Raw genomic sequence first — 19460 nt, 5'->3', positions numbered from 1 at the left:
CTGGAGACAAAGTTGTAAGATTACACTGGTATAAGGGGATAGTTGTGATGGTCTATGTTCTTCTCAGCTCAGTATTTCAGGGTCTGTCAGTAATCGGCGTATCTTTCATTATTTCAGACAGTTAAGGGAATGCTGGATAACCCCAATGAACCTGTGAGTGATCTCTCATATTTTGATTGTATTGAGGGCGTAATGGAAAACTCAAAGGTAATTTCCTTTTCCCACCTCTGTGCCAATTGTGAAGTATGTTTTCATTATCGGAAGTTTCCACATGCATGTCAAACATGTTAGAAACACAGCCAGTGTTTATAGGTAAAATGTATGCTTCATTACTTGATAAAATTCAGCCTGAGATAGATCTCTTACAGGTAATTTCAATTTTTGGTAACTGAGAAGGTGTGTTGCCTTAGTAAGAAATTTTTAATTGACTAGTGTGCAACACTGTTAACGTTTCCCCCTCTCTCCCTTTTTCTTCTCTATATTAGACAGCATATCATACTTTCATGATATATTTTGACTGCAGCTGTGTTAGAAAGGCCCGAAGCGTAAATGGGAGGCTTGGCAATGAAATATCATTGTATCGTTCTGTGCAAAGCAGCTTAGAGAAATGTCTGAGCAGTCCAGATATTCCGGCACATCAGAAAATCTGTGTGAAATCTCTTGTTATTTTTAAACATACCATGCTCTACATCTTTCTTTGAAGCTTTGCTTTTGGTGTCCTTATTATTTGATGGAATTGTCTCGGATCCTTTTTTCTCTAAAAGAAAAAGGAAGTGCCTAATGGATGTGAATGTCATCTTGCATCTAATGCTCTACTGCAGTCAGATCTTATTTTGGATTTTAAAAGAACAGAAACTGAATTCAGTGGGGAGGCACTGTGGGAATTAATGTGTAGTCTGACATTTGGATGGTTCCAGCAGACTAGATGCAATTTCGTTTCCACTGAGTTTCAATGGGTTTGGGGCCAAAGAAGATCCCGGATGTGTTGGCAGCAGCTGGGGGATTGGTTTGTCATGTTCTGCAATCCCTGAAATGTACCTAGCGCCAGGCTGTGATAACTAGTGGATGATAGCAAATATAATGAGGGTTAATTCTGTATCCTTGTAGTCGTTTGCACTATAATAGTGTTTGTTTGGCACTGTCAATCCAGTATTGATGTGCGTGCCTTACCCCTTGTGTCACACAGAGGGGAATGTGCCCAATTCAGTGGAATTGTTAGCTAGATAAAATTTCTGGATGCCAAGACAAAGAGGTTTGTGGGCCAGAACTGGCTCAAGGCCAGGAATCACTTGCCTTTGAGTGGTAGGGAAGCATATTGGGAAGGTAACTTCTTTCTTTAATTTCTGAGGTTCTTGGAGAATCAATGGCGGGCATTTCCCAGAATGCAAAAACTGGGGATCTTTTAGTCTTTGGAGAATGTGTTGGAGTTGCATCCAAGGCTCTTTGTGGCCTCACAGAGGCAGCAGCTCAGGTAAGCTACTGAAGTCTGTAATGCAGGTATATGTTGGTTTGTTTGGTTTTTTTTTTTGAAAGCTCATGTTGTGTGTGTGTAAATCCGAGATTCACTTCCTTGCGGCCAAACAATGACCTTATACTACGCAGCGGGCTCTGCGTAGATCCACAGAAATTGTGCATACACTGCTGTACATTGCAGAAGCAGTAGAGTGCAATAACATGCATATTTTATAAGGAAAGGAAGCGACATCGAGAAGGAAACTTTGCCGAGGATAAAGCAAATGTCAAAACTGCAGCATATGGAATTTGGGTTTGCAGCTCAAGCTCTGAACTGTTACATCATAGGGAAGCGCACAAAACCCAGCCACGGTTAAAATGAATGAATCAAGTTTGATTTTAGTATGTAAAAAAGTCATAAGGAGCACTACTGATTTCAGACATTTTAAATAATAAGCAGCCTGTTTCAGCTGTTCAGATACTTTCGGAATAACCGAAGTTCTTAAGCTGCTGCAACAAATTAGAGTCTGGAGCTGGTCACTGTGGTTTCGCTGATCTGATAACTGGGTGACTTGACCTCTTGAGAGCTGATACAGCCTCTTCAGTGAAGGATCTGGCTGTGGGGGATCATGCTTTGCATCTGGAAACTGCTGCTTGATTTCCCCAAATATGGGATGTCTCAGTGTGGACTTAGTCTCCTCCACATCTAACCCTACATTGCCTTCCTGGCATATCAAGGTAATTGTATCTGTAATGGAAATTCATCAAGAAATCTTCAAACACAGTTTTGACAGTTCAGACAATTCCTCCTTGTTGAGAGGCATGAAACTTTTATTTAATTGAGAAAGAAAGTCAGTTTGGCTGTCAGACCATCTTGAGCTGCACTGAGACCAGCAACTGTAGAGTTGAAGGGTCCTACACTCAGCAGTAGTGCATTTGCTGTGAATTGCTTTTCTACTCAGGCTTCATGAAAACCCTCACCACCTTCAGCTGTGGCTAATCCAGTAAATAATTTGCTGATGCTTGTGACCATTAAAGCTCTTTCCATGGGCTATACAAGTGAAAAAATAACATTTCCAGGGATACCAGCTGCTTAAACAGTGGACAGTTTTGTTTTGACTAAATAAATTTCACAAGTGTAAGAGTAAGTTTTCTTGGTTTCAGAGGATTGTGGAGATTTATTACTAAAAAAAAAAAAAAAAAAGTAATAGTACTTCACAGTATGGTTTCTGGGTAATCCCTGACTGCCATGTGCTATGACATATGGCAAGCTTATCTAAGAACCAAGATGGATTTAGCATTGTTTCTTAGGATTGTTTTCTTCCTTTCTCCATTTCTAGGCTGCTTACCTGGTTGGCATCTCAGATCCAAACAGTCAGGCTGGTCAGCAGGGTCTTGTTGACCCAATTCAATTTGCCAGAGCCAATCAAGCAATCCAGATGGCTTGCCAGAATTTGGTAGATCCAGCAAGCAGCCCATCACAGGTGATTCCAGAGGATTCCAGTGAGACTGTCTGACTTCACTTTATTTGTGACTAAGCAAAGGAGCTTTGGTTTGAAACTGTGGCATGGCTTTGAACTGTGACTTTCAGGGCTAGAGTGTGGTAACCATCTTGCTCCTTTGACAATCTGCCTGTTTTGTGCCATCTATTTTTACAGGTATTATCAGCTGCTACAATTGTGGCCAAACATACTTCTGCTTTGTGCAATGCTTGTCGCATTGCTTCATCAAAGACAGCAAATCCTGTTGCCAAGAGACACTTCGTGCAGTCTGCCAAGGAAGTTGCAAATAGCACTGCTAACCTGGTTAAAACTATCAAGGTACAAATGCTGCTTAATTGTGCTTCCTTCGTTTTTAGTTCTTTTTTTTTGTTTCTGTTGAGACAGAATCAGAACAGTTAGAAATATCTTTTTACCTTCTGTGATATGTATGGTTTAAGAAATCATTAATTACGTTTTTGAAGACCTGAATTGGAAGACGTGTTCAGTCATATTACTGCTGTACTGAATGGAAAGAATTGGGTGATGGGAGTATTAGGAGAGGCAGCTGGCCCATCCAGTATGAGACACCTCTGTGTTGATGTGCTTAATGAGCTTGTGCCATGAGAATAACTTGCAAACAACTGAACGTGAAGGTTTTTAATGGTGTTACATTGCTCAGTATCTGGAAGTTTGTGGAGGTATTTCTGACAGCTTTACCATAATTATAAGAGAAAAATGAAGAAACAAATACTCCTGGGAAGCCAACAGAAGCCGTTTATGTTGCTGCTGTTTAATAGTCTGCTGTTAGTAGTAATCTCTTATTTTCCAGATACCTGCCTGCAATTTGGCAGGGGATAGCTTTTCTCATGCAGGCAGAAAGAATACTTGGTAAGAGGTAGAGGACTCACAATTCTAAACCCTTCTGGAAGCCATTAGCTGGTCTGCTACTCAAAGTCTTTTAAAATAACTATGCTCCTAGGACTGGAAGGTTCTATTACGTTACACAAAAGGTCCTTCATATTGAAATCTTTCCTATAAGGTTATGAAAGAGATCAGTTGACTCATATGAAAATGAGAGCAATAAATTATTGGTTTGCCTAAAAAAAAAAAAAAAATTTTAAATCAGTCTATAGGAAAGAACAACCTTGTTACCCGCTTCCACCCTTTGGAGCATGAGGTGCTGAGACATGATTTGTGAGAGTCATCAGAGTGCAATGATAGAAAACCTTTAGTCAGTCTTGTGAAGCAAAGCAGCAGTTTTAAGTTTAGGGTCAATAACCAGCTAAGTAAAGAAGCACACGCTTAAAGGATCACATTCTTTGCATCAGCCTTGTTTGTGGGCAAACTCTCACGTGTCACAAGCACACAGCAGTTTAAAACTATGAAGAATTAAACCGTCTTCCTTCAATCTTGCCAAGAAACCCATTCAGACAGAACTCAATCATGATTTAATTTCCAGGCCCTGGATGGTGATTTCTCTGAAGAGAACCGCACCAAGTGCAGAATTGCGACTGCACCTTTGATAGAGGCTGTGGAAAATCTGACGGCATTTGCTTCAAATCCAGAATTTGTCAGCATACCAGCACAGATCAGCACGGAGGTAAGGCAGGATATTGCAATTCTGCCCTCAAAAAGTTGAAAATGTTGAATTAATCGTGTCGGGAAAGAGGAAGAGAGTGTAAAGACCTGACGCCGAAATGTGTCTCTGTGTTCCTGGATGTTCGTAGGGCATTCTGCTGTCTTTTGCTTAACTTCTGACCTTGAAGTTTGCACCAGTAGGGTAAAACTAGTTAGGCTACAGTAAGTGCTGCCAGTCTGCTGTTAATGAAGTGCTACAGTACAGATGATTCGCATGTCTTGTTATTCTTCCATGTGATAAAGTAATAAATATCCCTTTTTCCCCTCAAGAGCAGCTTTAACAAATGGAACCTAATTAGTTCTGAAAAGGATTGAAGGGATGTCACTGGGGTTTTTCCCTTCCAAAAATGATGCAGTCATGATGACAAGAAGCACATTTTCTGGGAAGAATAACTTTCTGTGGGCCTTCTGTATTTTTTCTCTGAGTTCTTCGTCCTCAACCCCTGTAACTGCAACAGAATAGTATTTAAAGTCACCAATGAAGTTTTTTTTTTTTATCAGAGAGATAATAAAATAAATCCTTCAAGCTTCATAAAAGCTTCGAAGTAGAGGTCATATGTTGTTACTGACTCTCCAGCTGCTCCTTCCTGCTTTTGGCAGCCTCTCTTCCAGCTGGCAATTTCAGATGATGCAGTAACTGTTGCAATCTTAAGTTGTGGGGCTGTAACTGGAATCCAAGCCTGTCCTCCTGGCCTGTGGTACCTGGGTTTACCAGATTGCTGGTGATAAAATAGATACGGAGATGATGACCCAATTAGCATGTTGTAGTCCAACTAATTCCTGGGAAAAGACTACGCTTGGTTGGATCTTGCAAGTTTTGTGACAGACAAAGTTTATTTTCAATGATATCTCTGTAGTCTACAGTTAGACAAGTGTTGTTGTTTTCTCCTGTTTCTCAGCTGGATGGTGCCTTTCTAAACCTGAAAAGTGTTTCTTAAGTACGTTACAGAGAGTTGGACTGCAATGATTTTAATACTATTTCTGTGTTGACTATCTGTGAATATAATAGTATAATACGAGAGATTATAATGCCATTTTAGTGCTGTTAATTAAACAGATTTTTAGGACCAGAAAGTGTGGACGAACTCAAATAATTATGTAAATGTTCTTTTGTGTTCTACCTTTCTGATCACAGGGATCGCGAGCACAGGAACCAATCCTAGTTTCTGCTAAAACAATGTTGGAGAGCTCGTCTTCATTGATCAAAACTGCTCGTTCTCTGGCTATCAATCCAAAAGACCCTCCTACGTGGTCTGTACTAGCTGGGCATTCACATACTGTCTCAGATTCTATCAAGAGTCTTATCACCTCTATCAGGTATTATGTCTTTTGTAGTAACTTCTTTGTGTCCACATTTAAGCTGTAATAATTGAGCAGCAGTAAAGAATAATACCATATGGCCATTAGCACATTTTTCACAATGGAAATTATTTATTCTGTGATGCACAATATCTCCCCAGTTGTGCTGGGCGTTTAATCATAATCAATGACTGCAGCACTCTGCAGCACAGGATTGTTCTTTGTATTCTGTTTTCCCTCCCTGGTTCCACTGCTGATTCAGTTTAAGGTAAATGTAATAGAGAATGCTGTGGAATAAAAAAAAATGTAGCTAATGTTTTCTCCGTCCAGATCACGTACCAACATATAGAATGTGGAAAACAGGTTCATTTTGGTTTGGTTTTTTTTTTAAGGTGCATCAGACAGCGTATAAATTACCTTGGCTATCTATTCTTTACTATAGTGTTCTCAATTTAGGTGCAAGAATGCTGTAGCAAAAAGTGAATATTCTTTACTTTTTGGTCTAAACCTTTCTGTCCCTTTCCTGTTGAAAACTTTTAAGTGTAGTTCTATACTTTACTTCTTAATATTGATTAAATCAAAATGGTATGAAAACAGTGGACTAAGGAGTGTTTACAGTTTCATTGATCTTTGATAATGATTGTACTGAAATAGCAAACTGGGACAGTACAAAGTGCTTGGAAACTAACCCCTGTTAAAAGATACCTGGGACTGAATGTAACACCTGATACCTAAGGAATTGTTTCCTGAGACAGTCAATCACACTGTACAGAAACATGAATATTTTTTTCCTGATGTCTGTTGTGTTTTCATGTTGACCTTCATTATTAGGCCAGTCTGGCCATCCCGAGGAGGTTGAATTTGCACTCTTCTTCTGAGTCAACAAATTTTTTTCTGTCTAATCATCAAGAGAGGAGTGAGATGTGTGTGTGTATGAAAGTGCAGAGTACTCTGTACATATATCAAAATCCCATAGGTAGAACAAAGCCAACTTTTGTCCTTGTTGCTCTGCTCCCACGTGCTTTATGTGTTGTCAGGTAATGAGGTACAGTTGTGTGTGTTCATGAAAGAGCCTGCCTCCTTCCCACCATGCTCAGCTTACTCTCTCTGTCTTTCAGGGACAAGGCCCCGGGCCAGCGAGAATGTGATTTCTCCATTGATGGGATCAACAGATGCATCAGAGACATCGAGCAGGCCTCCCTTGCAGCTGTCAGTCAGAGCCTGGCCACCAGGGATGACATCTCAGTTGAGGTAAGGGAAATAGCACAGGAACAAACAGAGTCATGCTGAGCAGCCTCACTTAACTCTGCTGCTTTTCTTTCCATATGAAGAATTGGAGCTGAGCACTCAGCACCATCTACCAGTGAGGGGAGAAGTATTCTTACTGGAATCTTTCTAGGCAAAATCAGGCACTGGCCAAAGTGTATCACTTCTGGAAAGACACCAGAATCACCAGGCAAAGTAGGGATGAAGTAGTTATTTTTAACCAGCACTCACATATTGCTCTGACTTCCTGTGCTGACGTGAGCGATTGATTGTGTTTCTCTGATGCCTTGCTGTGTGTGAGTCGGGGTGTTTCTGAAACTAATCTGTTACTAGTAGTCCGGTGATGTAAATGTCGGTCATTTTTCTTTATGCCTGTGTTGTCATTAAATAAGTGAAATCTGGAGTTGATATTGATATGTTCTCATTAAAAAAGCTTCCTTCCCAGCTCCCACCCCTCATAGTAACGTAGACCAATCCTGTCCTATTTCAGCCTTTATCTCCTTGAGGAAGGGCTGTCGTGCCAGACTGCCTAAGAAAAGTCAGCAACTCATGATCAGATTCTCAGCTTGGTATTCAGTGTCTTTGTACTAGTGCTTTCTGAAATTATACACCTATTTGTGTATTCCAGTGGTTTCCTTGGGCTGTAACACTGCATACTAGAAACATCTCAGACTAAGTGAAGCTATACAAAAGAAGTTACTGCAGGAAATAAGTCATAAATACTCTTTTCTGTTTAAATGGTGAACTCATCTTGGACACCATGTTGAACTGAAATAAATGTTACTGAAAATGACAGTTATTTATAAAGCAGTACAGGAATGTAACAAAGTGCAAAAATAGTGTTTATTTTCTCTCTCCTTTCATGAGAGTGAGCTAAATCCCAGTGGCTGCCAAGGCATTCAGTGCCTCTGCATTGAAAGCCAGTATTTATGTCTTGACAAGCCCAGTTATATGCTTTCCTTATGCTCCTCTTCCCCAGACGGTATTCAGGAGGTCAGGCCTTGTCTTCTGTCCCTCAGAGTTGTCATATTTTTCTGTTGTCTTCCCTTTTCAATGAATTTCTCCTGCCAGCTTCAAAGCCTACAGCTGAGCTTTTTGCTCTTGTGCTGTATTGTCTGCTTTGAAGAATGTTTCCTTCATATTTAAATTGGAGCTCCTGCTGGTTTCTCTGATTGGTGCAGTGATACCAAATCTTTGGCAGGGCAGGAATAGTTTTGTGGTTTGTGTTTTTTTGGTTTTTTTGTTTGGTTTGTTGGTTGTTTTTTTTGTGGGGGTTTTTTGGTATTTTGTTGGGTGGTTTTTTTTTTTGGTCACGTTGCAATAAGAAAGGACGCCTACTCCCAAGTTTGCTACTGTCAGCTGGAGCAGGAGGGGAGCCATCTTCATCCCTCTCTCCCCAGAATTGCCATATAAATGTAAAGAGGAGCAGGCCTATCTCAGGGGTCCTGTTGTTGAAACAGAGTAAAACAGAAGAAATGAACGAGTACATAAAGAAGGCCACCAGCGTGGATTTCTGCATCCTGCTGTAGGTGGGTCATGTAAACAGCATTCTGAGTACCTCGATTGGTCTGACGGTGATTTTTACGGTAAGGTACAGCTTGATAAAAGAACAGCTGTGAATAGCAACTGACAATTTCTCATATTTATATTAGGCTCTACAGGAGCAGCTGACATCGGTCGTCCAGGAAATTGGCCACCTCATTGATCCCATAGCTACTGCAGCTCGGGGAGAGGCAGCTCAGCTTGGGCACAAGGTACTGTCCCACCATTACAAAGATATTTGGAATCTCAGACAGCTGGACATTAGGGGAGACCATGAATTAGTAGCTTTTTCACTTCCTACAGAAGAGCAGAAGAAAGCATGTGGAAGGAGGAAAGATTTGGGATTTGCAAATACTTGGAGCTGAGACCAAATAAACCTGTCTATGTTTTGGGCCATTGGAAAGATATTTTCCTTGAGGTTTTTGGTGAGGAATCACTTTGTAGCGTGAGAGCTCTCCCAGGGTTGTACCCAAATAACTCTGATTAGCTTTTGAAAACCATCAAATATTTCATAATATCTCAAGTATTTGAAGTTTTGATTCTCGGTTTACCTAGCCCTTTGAGGCACACAACCAATCGGGATTGCCAAGATCTAGGTAGTTAGGGAGTCATATTCCTCCTCCCACTTGTTAGGTAAATGTTGACCTAACATGTTGACCTCACTTCTCCTGAGCCTGTTTTTCCTGCTGAATGCAGAAGAAACCATTCCTGCTCTTTACCTTGACACAGTTTAGAAGACCTTATCTTTGTGAAATCATTGCTGTTATTGAGTTTTTGCCTCTTTTTTGGCTCTGAGAAACAAAATAGAAAAAGAAGTCTTACTAAGTCTTAAAATTTTATAGGCTCTTAGCTATCCACGTAGTCATTTAGACAGAGTAAACCTTTCGGTATGTTTTCCTGCACAGTAAATGCTGCTATTTTCCTTCCCCGTGGCAGCCTTCAAAAGCTGCTTATAGCCCCTGCCAGTGTACGTACACTTGAACTTCTGAGGCTTCATGTGTACCAGATGGTGCCAGATCAGAAACAGGAAAACGGAGAGACTTGACTCCACATATTTCTGAAGAGTAAAATACAGCAACAGAAGCTACTAGCAGAACTGTGTTGTAAGATATTCCAAATGCTCTGTTGAGCCCAAGTAATTAACTGAGTGAAAAATGCAGCGTGCTTGGTACATGATCTGTGGAGCACGCGTATTCCTATTGGCCTATACCAGCCGCCGGGTTGCAGACTAGCACTTAACCACTAGTCTCCTTTTTAGCAGCAAGAAACACGGCAGGGTTGGGCCACGTGGCTGTCTTGAGAAGCGTTCGTGCATAAGGAGTAACGAACCTTGTCCGGAGGTAATGTTAGCGCTTCTGCGCACTCAGACAGCAGAGAAGTGTCCAGATCTACACTGGAATCTAGTGAAGGCGGTTTGAAAGGTTAGGGAGCAAAGGTTGCAAAGACAAGCAGTCCCCAAGGTGAACAGAGCAGTCCAAATCCAGCGCAGTCCCATTTGTCATCTGTCATCCGCAACAAAGGTTGAGAAATTCCTCCCTTGTGTGAAGGAGACACTTGTCATGGATGCTGCTAAGTACTATGTGGCTCCCCTGACAGTTTTGAAAACGATTTCATCTTCCCTCAAGTGGCGCCTGCAATCTGAGGGGGGAGACACATGGCTTTATCACAGGATTTGACAGTGAGGGGAGACAGAATCACACGGGCACATAATACACGCTAAATGCCGTACAGCACAGAAGCGCTAGACCACTGTGCCACTTGAGCTAACCCACGGCCCAACGGTAATCAGGGAATAGGGTTCCTCTCAATTACATGTAAGAAATGGGGTTAATGGCTTTCTGTGGTCGTTCTGGCTTTCTTAGGTAACGCAGCTGGCAAGTTACTTTGAACCCTTGGTTTTAGCTGCAGTTGGTGTGGCATCCAAAACACTAGATCATCAGCAACAGATGACAGTGTTGGATCAGAGCAAGACGCTAGCAGAATCTGCCTTACAGATGTTGTACGCTGCCAAGGAAGGGGGAGGAAACCCCAAGGTAAGGCTGTCATGTTGTTGTTCCTTGTCATGTTCTGCAAGGAACTGTTGGAGACGGCAGAGGGGACAGGGTGGGTGGGTGAGGGGAGAGGGGCATGCAGGGCAGAATGAACAGCACCTGCTCGCTGCACGGCTCAGGGATATGTTGGCAGTATAAAGATGCGCAAAGTGCACCAGAGACCCCGCCTACCTGAGGTAAAACGGCAGGAAAAAGGGGGGAAAAAAGGGGCGGGGAAAGGGGAAGAAAGAGAAAAAGGGGGGGGAAATGAAAAAAGGCAGGAAATTGGAAAAAAGGCGGGAAAATGGAAAAGGCGTGAAAATTTTTTTAAAGGTGGGAAATTGGAAAAGGTGGGAAAATGGAAAAGGCGTGAAAATTTTTTTAAAGGCGTGAAAATGAAAAAAGGAAAATTTTAAAAAAGGCGGGAAAATGAAAAAAAGGCGGGAAAATGAAAAAAAGGCGGGAAATGTTTTAAAGCAGGGACATTTTTTTAAAAAGCGGGAAAATTGAAAAAGGCGGGAAAAATTTAAAATGGCGGGAAAGTGGAAAAAAGGCAGGAAAGTGGAAAAAAGGCAGGAAAATTTTAAAAAGCGGGAAAAATTTTAAAAAGGTAGGGAAATATTTATTTTTAAAAAGGCGGGAAATTTGCGGGGGAAAAAAGGCGGGGGAAAATGGGAAAAGGCGGAAAAAATGAAAAAAGCAAAATAAAAAGGCGAGAAAGTAAAAAAGGCAGAAAATGGAAAAAAGGCAGGAAAATTTTAAAAGACGGGGAAATAAAGGCAGGAAAATTGAAAAAGGAAATTTTTAAAAAGCGGGTAAATAAAAAAAGTGGGAAATTGAAAAGAAAAGGCGGGAAATTGAAAAACGAGGCAGGAAAATGAAAAAAGCGGGAAAGTTTAAAAAGGCGGGAAATTTTTTTAAAAGGTGGGAAATTGGGGGGGAAGGTGGGAAAATGGAAAAAGGCAGGAAAATTTTGAAGTGGGAAAACTTAAAAAGCGTGAAACAGGAAAAAGGCAGGAAATTGAAAAAAGGGTGGGAAACTGGGGAAAAGTTGGGAAAATGGAAAAGACTGGGAAAATAGAAAAGGCGGGAAAATAAAAAAAGTGGGAAAATAAAAAAGGTGGGTAATTAAGAAAAAGTGGGAAATTTAAAAAAAAGGCAAGATATTGAAAAAAGGTGAGAATATTAAAAAAAACGAGAAAGTAAAAAAAGGCGGGAAATGGGAAAAGGCGAGAAAAGAAAAAAGGGCAGGAAAATTTTTAAAAGGCGGGAAATCTTTTAAAAAGGTGGGAAATTAAAAAAAGAGGCACAAAAATAAAAACTGTAGGTAAGGAAAAAAAAAAGGCAGGAAATTTTTTTAAAAAGTGGGAAATTTGGCGGGGGGGGGGGGAAGCGTGAAAATTGAAAAGGCGGGGAAATGGAAAAAGGCAATTCCTCTGTGACATGGTGTTTTCTTGTTGAAGCAAGGTTTGTTTTGTTGATATTGCTGTTAAATTTAGCTCCTCATCTTTGACCTGAATGGTCTCTGATGATCTCTCTTTTCTCATTTTCTCTCTTCCAGGCATCCCATACTCACGATGCAATCACTGAGGCTGCTCAACTGATGAAAGAAGCTGTGGATGATATTATGGTTACCTTAAATGAAGCTGCAAGCGAAGTAGGCATGGTTGGAGGTATGGTAGACTCAATAGCAGAGGCAATGAGCAAGGTAAGCACGGAAATCCAGACCCCCTTTTCGTTTTGCACTTGAAAGCCGATCTACATTGCAGGGGGGTGCAGTAGCTGCTGCTGATGCACTTCGGCTACGGTCAGAAACTGACACAATATGACAAGAAACCTAAGGATTCTTTGTTTTTGCAGATTGTGAAATCAAACTTATGTGGGCGATGGTGCTCATGTTAACAAACTACAGGGTACCTGTCGGTATAATTACTACAAAGCATTTTTATTCAGTAATATCCTGATATTTAACTGCGATCTTAGGTCAGTGGGCCTTTTATGTTTGTTTCCTTTTCCTAGTTATCTTTTCCATTAGTCTCCTAAATGATCAGCAGGCCAACCTTGAAGCAAATTGCTTGCAGGTGTCAAAGCCTGAAGTGCTCTGCTATGCTTTGTGAAGTAATCTACTGAAAATGTATAGTTGCAAAGTGTAAATGAGTTCAATCGAAACAATTGGCTTTTCCTATCTCAAATTAAAGGTGTGCAGGATTGAGGCCTTTACCGCATAAAGGAATCTTACATTACCTTCTTTTGGAATGGTTTGTTTCGTAACCATTGCACCGTTCCTTTCAACGTTAGCTGAGAACTACAGGTGGTTTGACCTTGCGTGAGAAGTTCACCTTGTGCTCAAAAACTCTGCACTGTAAATTCTCTGCGTCTTCTGTGCTCGTAACATGTGCTAAAGTCCTTTCGGAGCTTCTCCGTACATCCTGGTGCACTGCCTTCGCTTGCATGTAGTGAGAGAGGAGATTATGAAAATGCACGTGTACTGCAATTTCAATATTACGTGTCCAGTATGCTATTTGTTATGACCTTATTGTTTCTGCCATATTTTTCCCTCTTTCTTGCAGCTGGATGAAGGTACACCTCCAGATCCCAAGGGAACGTTTGTTGATTATCAGACCACTGTGGTGAAATATTCTAAAGCCATTGCTGTAACAGCACAGGAAATGGTAAGATGTTTGGTTAGAACTAAGTACAAACTCTTCTGCATACGTAAGGAATGTGGAGTGATTTGCACAGTGTTGTGAAACTCTTTATAATGCTCATTTTCTATAACCTTCTCTCTTTAGGGGTTAGGAACAAAGGAAGTGATGATTTTGTCACTTCAACTCTTGGATCTTAGTGGCGTGATCGTAGGGCTGGTCCGCTGGATTGTGTGGTGATTATTCTGCACAAAAAATTTTGTCTCCTTTTCTGTGAGAAGTAAAAGAAAAACATTTTACCTACATGCTTTCTCATCAGCCTGTTTAATTGTCACTGAAATACCACTTTACATTCATTGATGACTTCAGGTTACCCTTTCACACTTATTGTTTCATTTAGCTTGTGGAATAACACCATTTTTTCAGAATGAATGAACGCAATCAACAGCTACATTGTTCTTTTCTTACATTTCTGTGATTCACCTGGGTTTAACAGGAAAAAAAAAAAAAGAGGACACCTGTTGAATTGAGATTTTCTTAATTCATGTTTCACAGTAATGCTTACTGTAACATGTTTGCCTTCCATTGCTTGTTTATTTTTAAGAGAGGCAAGTGGACTACTTAGGTATGCTACAGACGAGATTTTTTTTTTAAATTGATTGCTATTGCAGTCAGGACAGGTTGATGATTCTGCTGTCTATGACATGGCCACTTATGTGCAAACAGTATAAATTCGTCTAAAAGTAGTTTTGCCCCAAGGATGGAATTCCATGGCTTTGGCTAACATAAATTGGAGACAGAAGAACTCTCTCTGTTAAAAGGCAGGCTTCTTCTAAAGAGAGATTCAGTTCTTTACGCTGATGTTCAACCAAGACATGCTGTGTAGTCCTACCTATTTCTTCTTGGGCCTCTCCCTGTGTCTTAGACTTGTTGTAGGCTAGCTCACCTTTGACAAAATAAGGTAGCTGCAACATACAAAACCCGCTTCCCCACCTGGTCCCAGTAACTGTGTACCTGGCCAGTTGCCCTGCTGTGTCAAAGAGTGAATTACCAGCTCTAACTGCTGCTCTTTGATTACTCCGTATGTTCTGCGAGTGCCTGGTTACCATGACTCTAATAAAGCATGTTTGCTTGAGTTACCTCATGGAATTCTTGCTGGAGGACAGGTCCCTTATCCAGCAAGCCGTTTTCCCCATTTCATCAGTGTGGCCAAACAAATGAGTGTGCTTCGAAGCTGGAGTGTATTAACAAGTTATTCTCATGCCTGTCATTTTTCTTTTTCTCTTGCCTGTGTTCTTTTTTCAGATGACTAAGTCGGTTACTAACCCAGAAGAGTTGGGAGGACTTGCATCACAAATGACCACTGACTATGGGCATTTGGCTTTCCAGGGCCGAATGGCTGCGGCTACAGCAGAACCAGAGGAGGTCTGCAGTTTTTAGACCTCTTTATTCTCTGTACATGATGGCGTCAACACGGGCATTCTTTTACCATAGAGAACACAATAAATACAGAGCAAAGTGACAAGGGGTATTCACCTCACTCGGTCGCAGCAACATGCTTGCAGCCGTTGCCACATGCAATACATCCCTTGTATGATCAGACAGGTAACAGGTTTCAAACCATTGGGTAATGTGTTTTGTTTCAAATGTCTTTGTGGTGATTCTAAAACAAATGCAGTGAACACGTTTCCACTGCCTTTGCTTTGTTACCCGCTTTTATACACGAGCACTGCCTATACTGTGTGTGCTGTCTGATAGGCAAACAGATATGCTACCTCTGGCCCACTGACACTTGAAACATGGGACAGGGCAGCACATCTGTTCCCAGAAGAATTTCATTTGGCCTACTATCGCTTGATTGAAACTGTAACTTGAACCGAGTCAACATTATAGGCATACTTTGTCTATACAGATCTGTCTCTTCTACGATCTATTTCTATTTTCACTAAAAACAGACTTTAAGACACAAACTATAGGCAGCCAGACAGAAACTCTACCAAGTTTGTTTTCATTAGACGGAAAGGAACCAATGAGCGTAGAAAAATTGTGTGTCTTTTCAAAATGCCCTGAAATCTTAGAATATCAACAGAATATTCACATGTATGTGTCATAAGTACCACTTCCTCCTTGGGGTTTGTGGAGAGAGATCTATTTTTGTCTTTGATATTGACCTTTCCCTCCTCCAAATATACTCTCTATTCAGTGTGCCTTCACAGGTTGGGGCAGAGCTGCACATATTACTACAGAGTACTTATTCACTGATAACACACCTCAGTTTTACCACTGCTCAGGTGCACGGGTGTATAACAATAGGAATTAGGATTTACTACAATGTGTTTTCAGTGAACGTTCAGAACTTCAAATCGCTTTCGCTTCTGTTTCTTTTCAGCCCTCCCATTACTCTCGATACATGTGAACTGTCTACAGAACAAGTTTTCTCCTAGGAGTGCTATGAATCGGCAGAGTTTTAACAAGACTTAGGGACTATGCAAAAGAACCTAACATTTTATTTCCTAAGTGTGGCTTTTTATGCTACAAGCCTTGTTATAAGAATCCCCCAATCAAAAACCAGAAACCTTTTGTCAAAACCTCGGTCCAGCTTCAGAAAGAACAGCTTGTGAGGATAGTGGACAATTCCGTAGACCGGGAGAGAACCTCCTAAACTACTTGGGGCTTTTGTTTACAGACAACTTGGAAATACAAAGAAAGCTCTTAGTTTTGTACTGTATGGCTTTCCTTCAATCTCATATGTTTTGATGAATTACAAATATATATATATATATATGCTTTTTTATCTTACCTGTAAGCGATTTCAAGTATAACTTCCTGTCCTGAAAGTGAAATGCAGGCAACCAGCAGGAGCACACGTATCTTTTGCTGACAGCACATCTTTTATACTTCAGAGTCACAATATGATGCGGGAGAAGGGGGTTCCCCATGCGGTCTTACGCTCCTCATGCGTAATGGAGGAATACAGACTATTCGCCTCAGTTGCATTAACCTGTTACAGTAGTTGCTGCATGTTCTCTGAGCACAATTAGAGAAATCCTTTCACCTCTCTTTTCTTCTCATTGCGTGCCTCTGGTTACAGAGCACAGACAAACCTTCTCGAGACGGGGCAAGAGGGTATCTCACCATCACCAGATGTATCAGATTGTCTAGATAAAAAACTTTCAAAGAGTTTTTGACTGTGTAATTACATTCCACTGCTGATAGACTACTTGAGTGTTCTGTGCTCGGTAGCAACCTGAAAAGCAGCGGCTTGCGTTCAGCTTGATATTGTTACATTGACTTACCATTTCTGCATGTCACTTTCTGCCTGAGGTTGAAATAATTGCATTTGTGATACTAATGGCTGCGATTCCTGCTTACTTAGTGATCACAATACACACGTACATGACTAAGTACATGCAGGTACTAAAACTATCACGTGCTTCTAAACAGGGACCGCACAGCTTATGCTGCAGGATTATTAATAAATCAGAAGTGGCGAGGGCAGGATTTTCCACATTTCAGTGCTCCGCATGTATGTGGTCAGTTCTGGAGAGTTGAGACTCTGCGCGAGATTCAAAAAAACCCACACAGAGTAATTTACTTTTTGACTTAGTTTCAGCAAATGTAAGGTAGATGTGTACTTTTTACCTATTGCAAATACCTTGAACATAGCTCATGCTGACAGTATGGTTCTGGGAGATGAAGTAGTGTTGTTCAAATGTATGCAACTTTTTTGATGAGGTTGTGCGTGCTTGAATTACGTACACTTGAATTGAGTACACGCCTTATGCCTTCTCTTTCCGGGGGTCTGGTTCACTAGTGCTCCCGTTTCACCAGTAAGCCTTTTATAGGGTTGTGCCACATGAGTAGATGGTATTACATCTGTCCTTTTCTTATGTCTGCAGAGAGTATAGCGATGGGTGGAATATTGGTAATAAAGATTCACCTGAGTGGCTGTGTTTCCATTTGTGTTGACACAGTGTACCAGCATGACATTTATTTACTCACTTTGCTCTCACTTCCTTTCTCTCTGTACCTCCTTTACCACCTAGATAGGGTTCCAGATTAGAACTCGGGTGCAAGAACTTGGCCACGGCTGTATCTTTCTTGTGCAAAAAGCTGGAGCTCTCCAGATTTGCCCTACAGACAGCTACACCAAAAGGGAGTTGATAGAATGTGCTCGTGCTGTCACAGAAAAGGTAAGACATCCCTCTATGTTGCCACGGTGTTTGTCTACTGAGCTTCCCCAGGGAGTAAACCAGTCAAACTGTTTGGATTCAGGAATTTTTTTTTTTTAAACTTCCTGTTATAGTACAATACTGGCTGAATTAGTTCTTACTTTCGAGTGTTCAGTGCAGTTCATGTGCTAGATTAGCCCATGACTAGCCCTTGCTCATGTCTCATAATAAAACTTCAGCCTCATACCACAGGGAGACTTGTCCAAAACTAATCCCTAAGACATGAGGTGGCACTTGTGCCTTATGAAGCACTCCCTTGGAGATACTAAGTCCATGTGGATGGCCACAGTTAGAGATGAGCTTGGTCAATGACACGTGGTTTCATGTAACGATGTCCTCCCCTTTTAAGACTGGGCCAAGCTAATGCACTTAGAACTGCGCTTTCAAACTCTCTGGGGTTTCTTGGTCTTTGGAAACATCCCCTTCAAACAGATGGCCTGGGTAGCTTGGCTTTGCTGGACCTTTTTGACAGCCTCTCCTTTTGTTGGGAACGAACATGGAGAGTCAAATGTCAGCTCCTTTTAGATTTCACCAAACATGGCTTGTTCAGCCTGTGTTAGTGTGCTCTCAGCTGTACAAATTTCCCCTGTGTGGTGCCCCAGGAGTATCAGTTATTCCAAATTTAGGCAGGGGTAGGCAGTATCTTGTTAGAAGGGTTACAGCTGATAAGGAGAGTAATAATGAATCACAGGGACAACCTGTTCAGGGACAACTTTCAATCTGAATAGGACCTCAGGAAGAACAGTACTGTTAGAAGTCAGTAGACATATCCCCAGATGTGGATCCTTTCTTGCAAAAGCAGAATTTAGGATGGTAGTATGGCATGAGAACGGCATCCCAGCTGCAGAGCTTTGGAAGTACAATGTTAATTAGATGAAATAGAGATCTCTAGCTTTTTTTAGTGATCAAAAATGATGCTAGATATAAAGCCATATATTGTCTTTCTATAATTTTCTATAAATATAACAATATTTAGTATCTAGAGAGTCTATACTTTCTATTTCTCTGATGTTAAAGTTTATATCAGTGTACTGTACATGACTCGTGGGGTGCTTGAGGCTGGTGTTTATTTGCACGTGTTAGGGAAAAAGAAGTAGCTCTTGGCTCTGACATTTATCCTGGCAGAAGTTCACTACATTACCTGTGACTATATTTCCAGGAAGTTTTAACTGATGTGCTTTATCCTATGATGAACAGATCGCTTCATTCTGTCTGAAAAGTGGATTTCCTAGCTGAAGTCCCCTTTAATTTGAGACAATCTTTAGTCATCACAGTGACTACTGCACAAAGAGAGCAAATAAGGGAAAGGGGAAGGAGAGGTTTATTAAAGTTTGCAAAATGACACTGCGGAATGAATTTCCATTGTGGATTCCAGTCATCTTAAAGAGCTCGCTTAACTAAATGTCCCATAATGAGACTTTCTTTCAATGACTGCCTTCTTGCTTTATGTTGTTTCCAGGTCTCCTTAGTTTTATCTGCCCTTCAAGCAGGAAACAAAGGCACGCAAGCCTGTATTACTGCGGCTAGTGCCGTGTCTGGGATAATTGCAGATCTAGACACCACTATCATGTTTGCTACTGCTGGAACCCTTAATGCCGAGAACAATGAATCATTTGCAGACCACAGGTCAGTGTAACTGAAAAAGATGGAAGAGCCCGTGCACAGGGGCACAGTGGAACTGGCAGAAGCGGCTGGCACTTAGAGATAAATTTTTACCTGTCTAGATTCCCGTGCATGAAATTGAATGAGGCAGTAGAGTGAGAAGAGAAATAGGATAGAGGACAGCAAACTTCACTTTGGTTATTTCTGTGTGGAAAGATTTTTAAAAAGCCTGGGGAGCACCTTGCCGAGAGCACTTCCAACAGCAAACCACAA

At 41.2% G+C, this 19460-nt stretch overlaps 1 protein-coding gene across 5 annotated transcripts in view; it reads left to right on the top strand.

The window, feature by feature from the left end:
• TLN2 (talin 2) overlaps positions 1 to 19460 on the top strand; it is a 197211-nt gene that overhangs the window by 138321 nt on the left and 39430 nt on the right. For 3 of the 5 annotated variants that reach the window (XM_068410654.1, XM_068410655.1, XM_068410653.1), the window contains exons 33-46: positions 118 to 207; positions 1349 to 1471; positions 2793 to 2936; positions 3111 to 3272; positions 4393 to 4533; positions 5707 to 5888; positions 6989 to 7121; positions 8789 to 8890; positions 10541 to 10711; positions 12270 to 12416; positions 13279 to 13380; positions 14659 to 14778; positions 17400 to 17546; positions 19045 to 19211. In XM_068410654.1, coding sequence (XP_068266755.1) covers positions 118 to 207; positions 1349 to 1471; positions 2793 to 2936; positions 3111 to 3272; positions 4393 to 4533; positions 5707 to 5888; positions 6989 to 7121; positions 8789 to 8890; positions 10541 to 10711; positions 12270 to 12416; positions 13279 to 13380; positions 14659 to 14778; positions 17400 to 17546; positions 19045 to 19211 — 1931 coding nt within the window. The remainder of the gene's footprint in view (positions 1 to 117; positions 208 to 1348; positions 1472 to 2792; positions 2937 to 3110; positions 3273 to 4392; positions 4534 to 5706; positions 5889 to 6988; positions 7122 to 8788; positions 8891 to 10540; positions 10712 to 12269; positions 12417 to 13278; positions 13381 to 14658; positions 14779 to 17399; positions 17547 to 19044; positions 19212 to 19460) is intronic. The other 2 variants (XM_068410656.1, XM_068410657.1) reach the window with 2 other exon arrangements.

This window comes from Nyctibius grandis, chromosome 11, assembly GCF_013368605.1.
Source record: "Nyctibius grandis isolate bNycGra1 chromosome 11, bNycGra1.pri, whole genome shotgun sequence".
NCBI lineage: Eukaryota > Metazoa > Chordata > Aves > Nyctibiiformes > Nyctibiidae > Nyctibius > Nyctibius grandis.
This window is presented reverse-complemented; position numbering and strand designations above follow the sequence as displayed.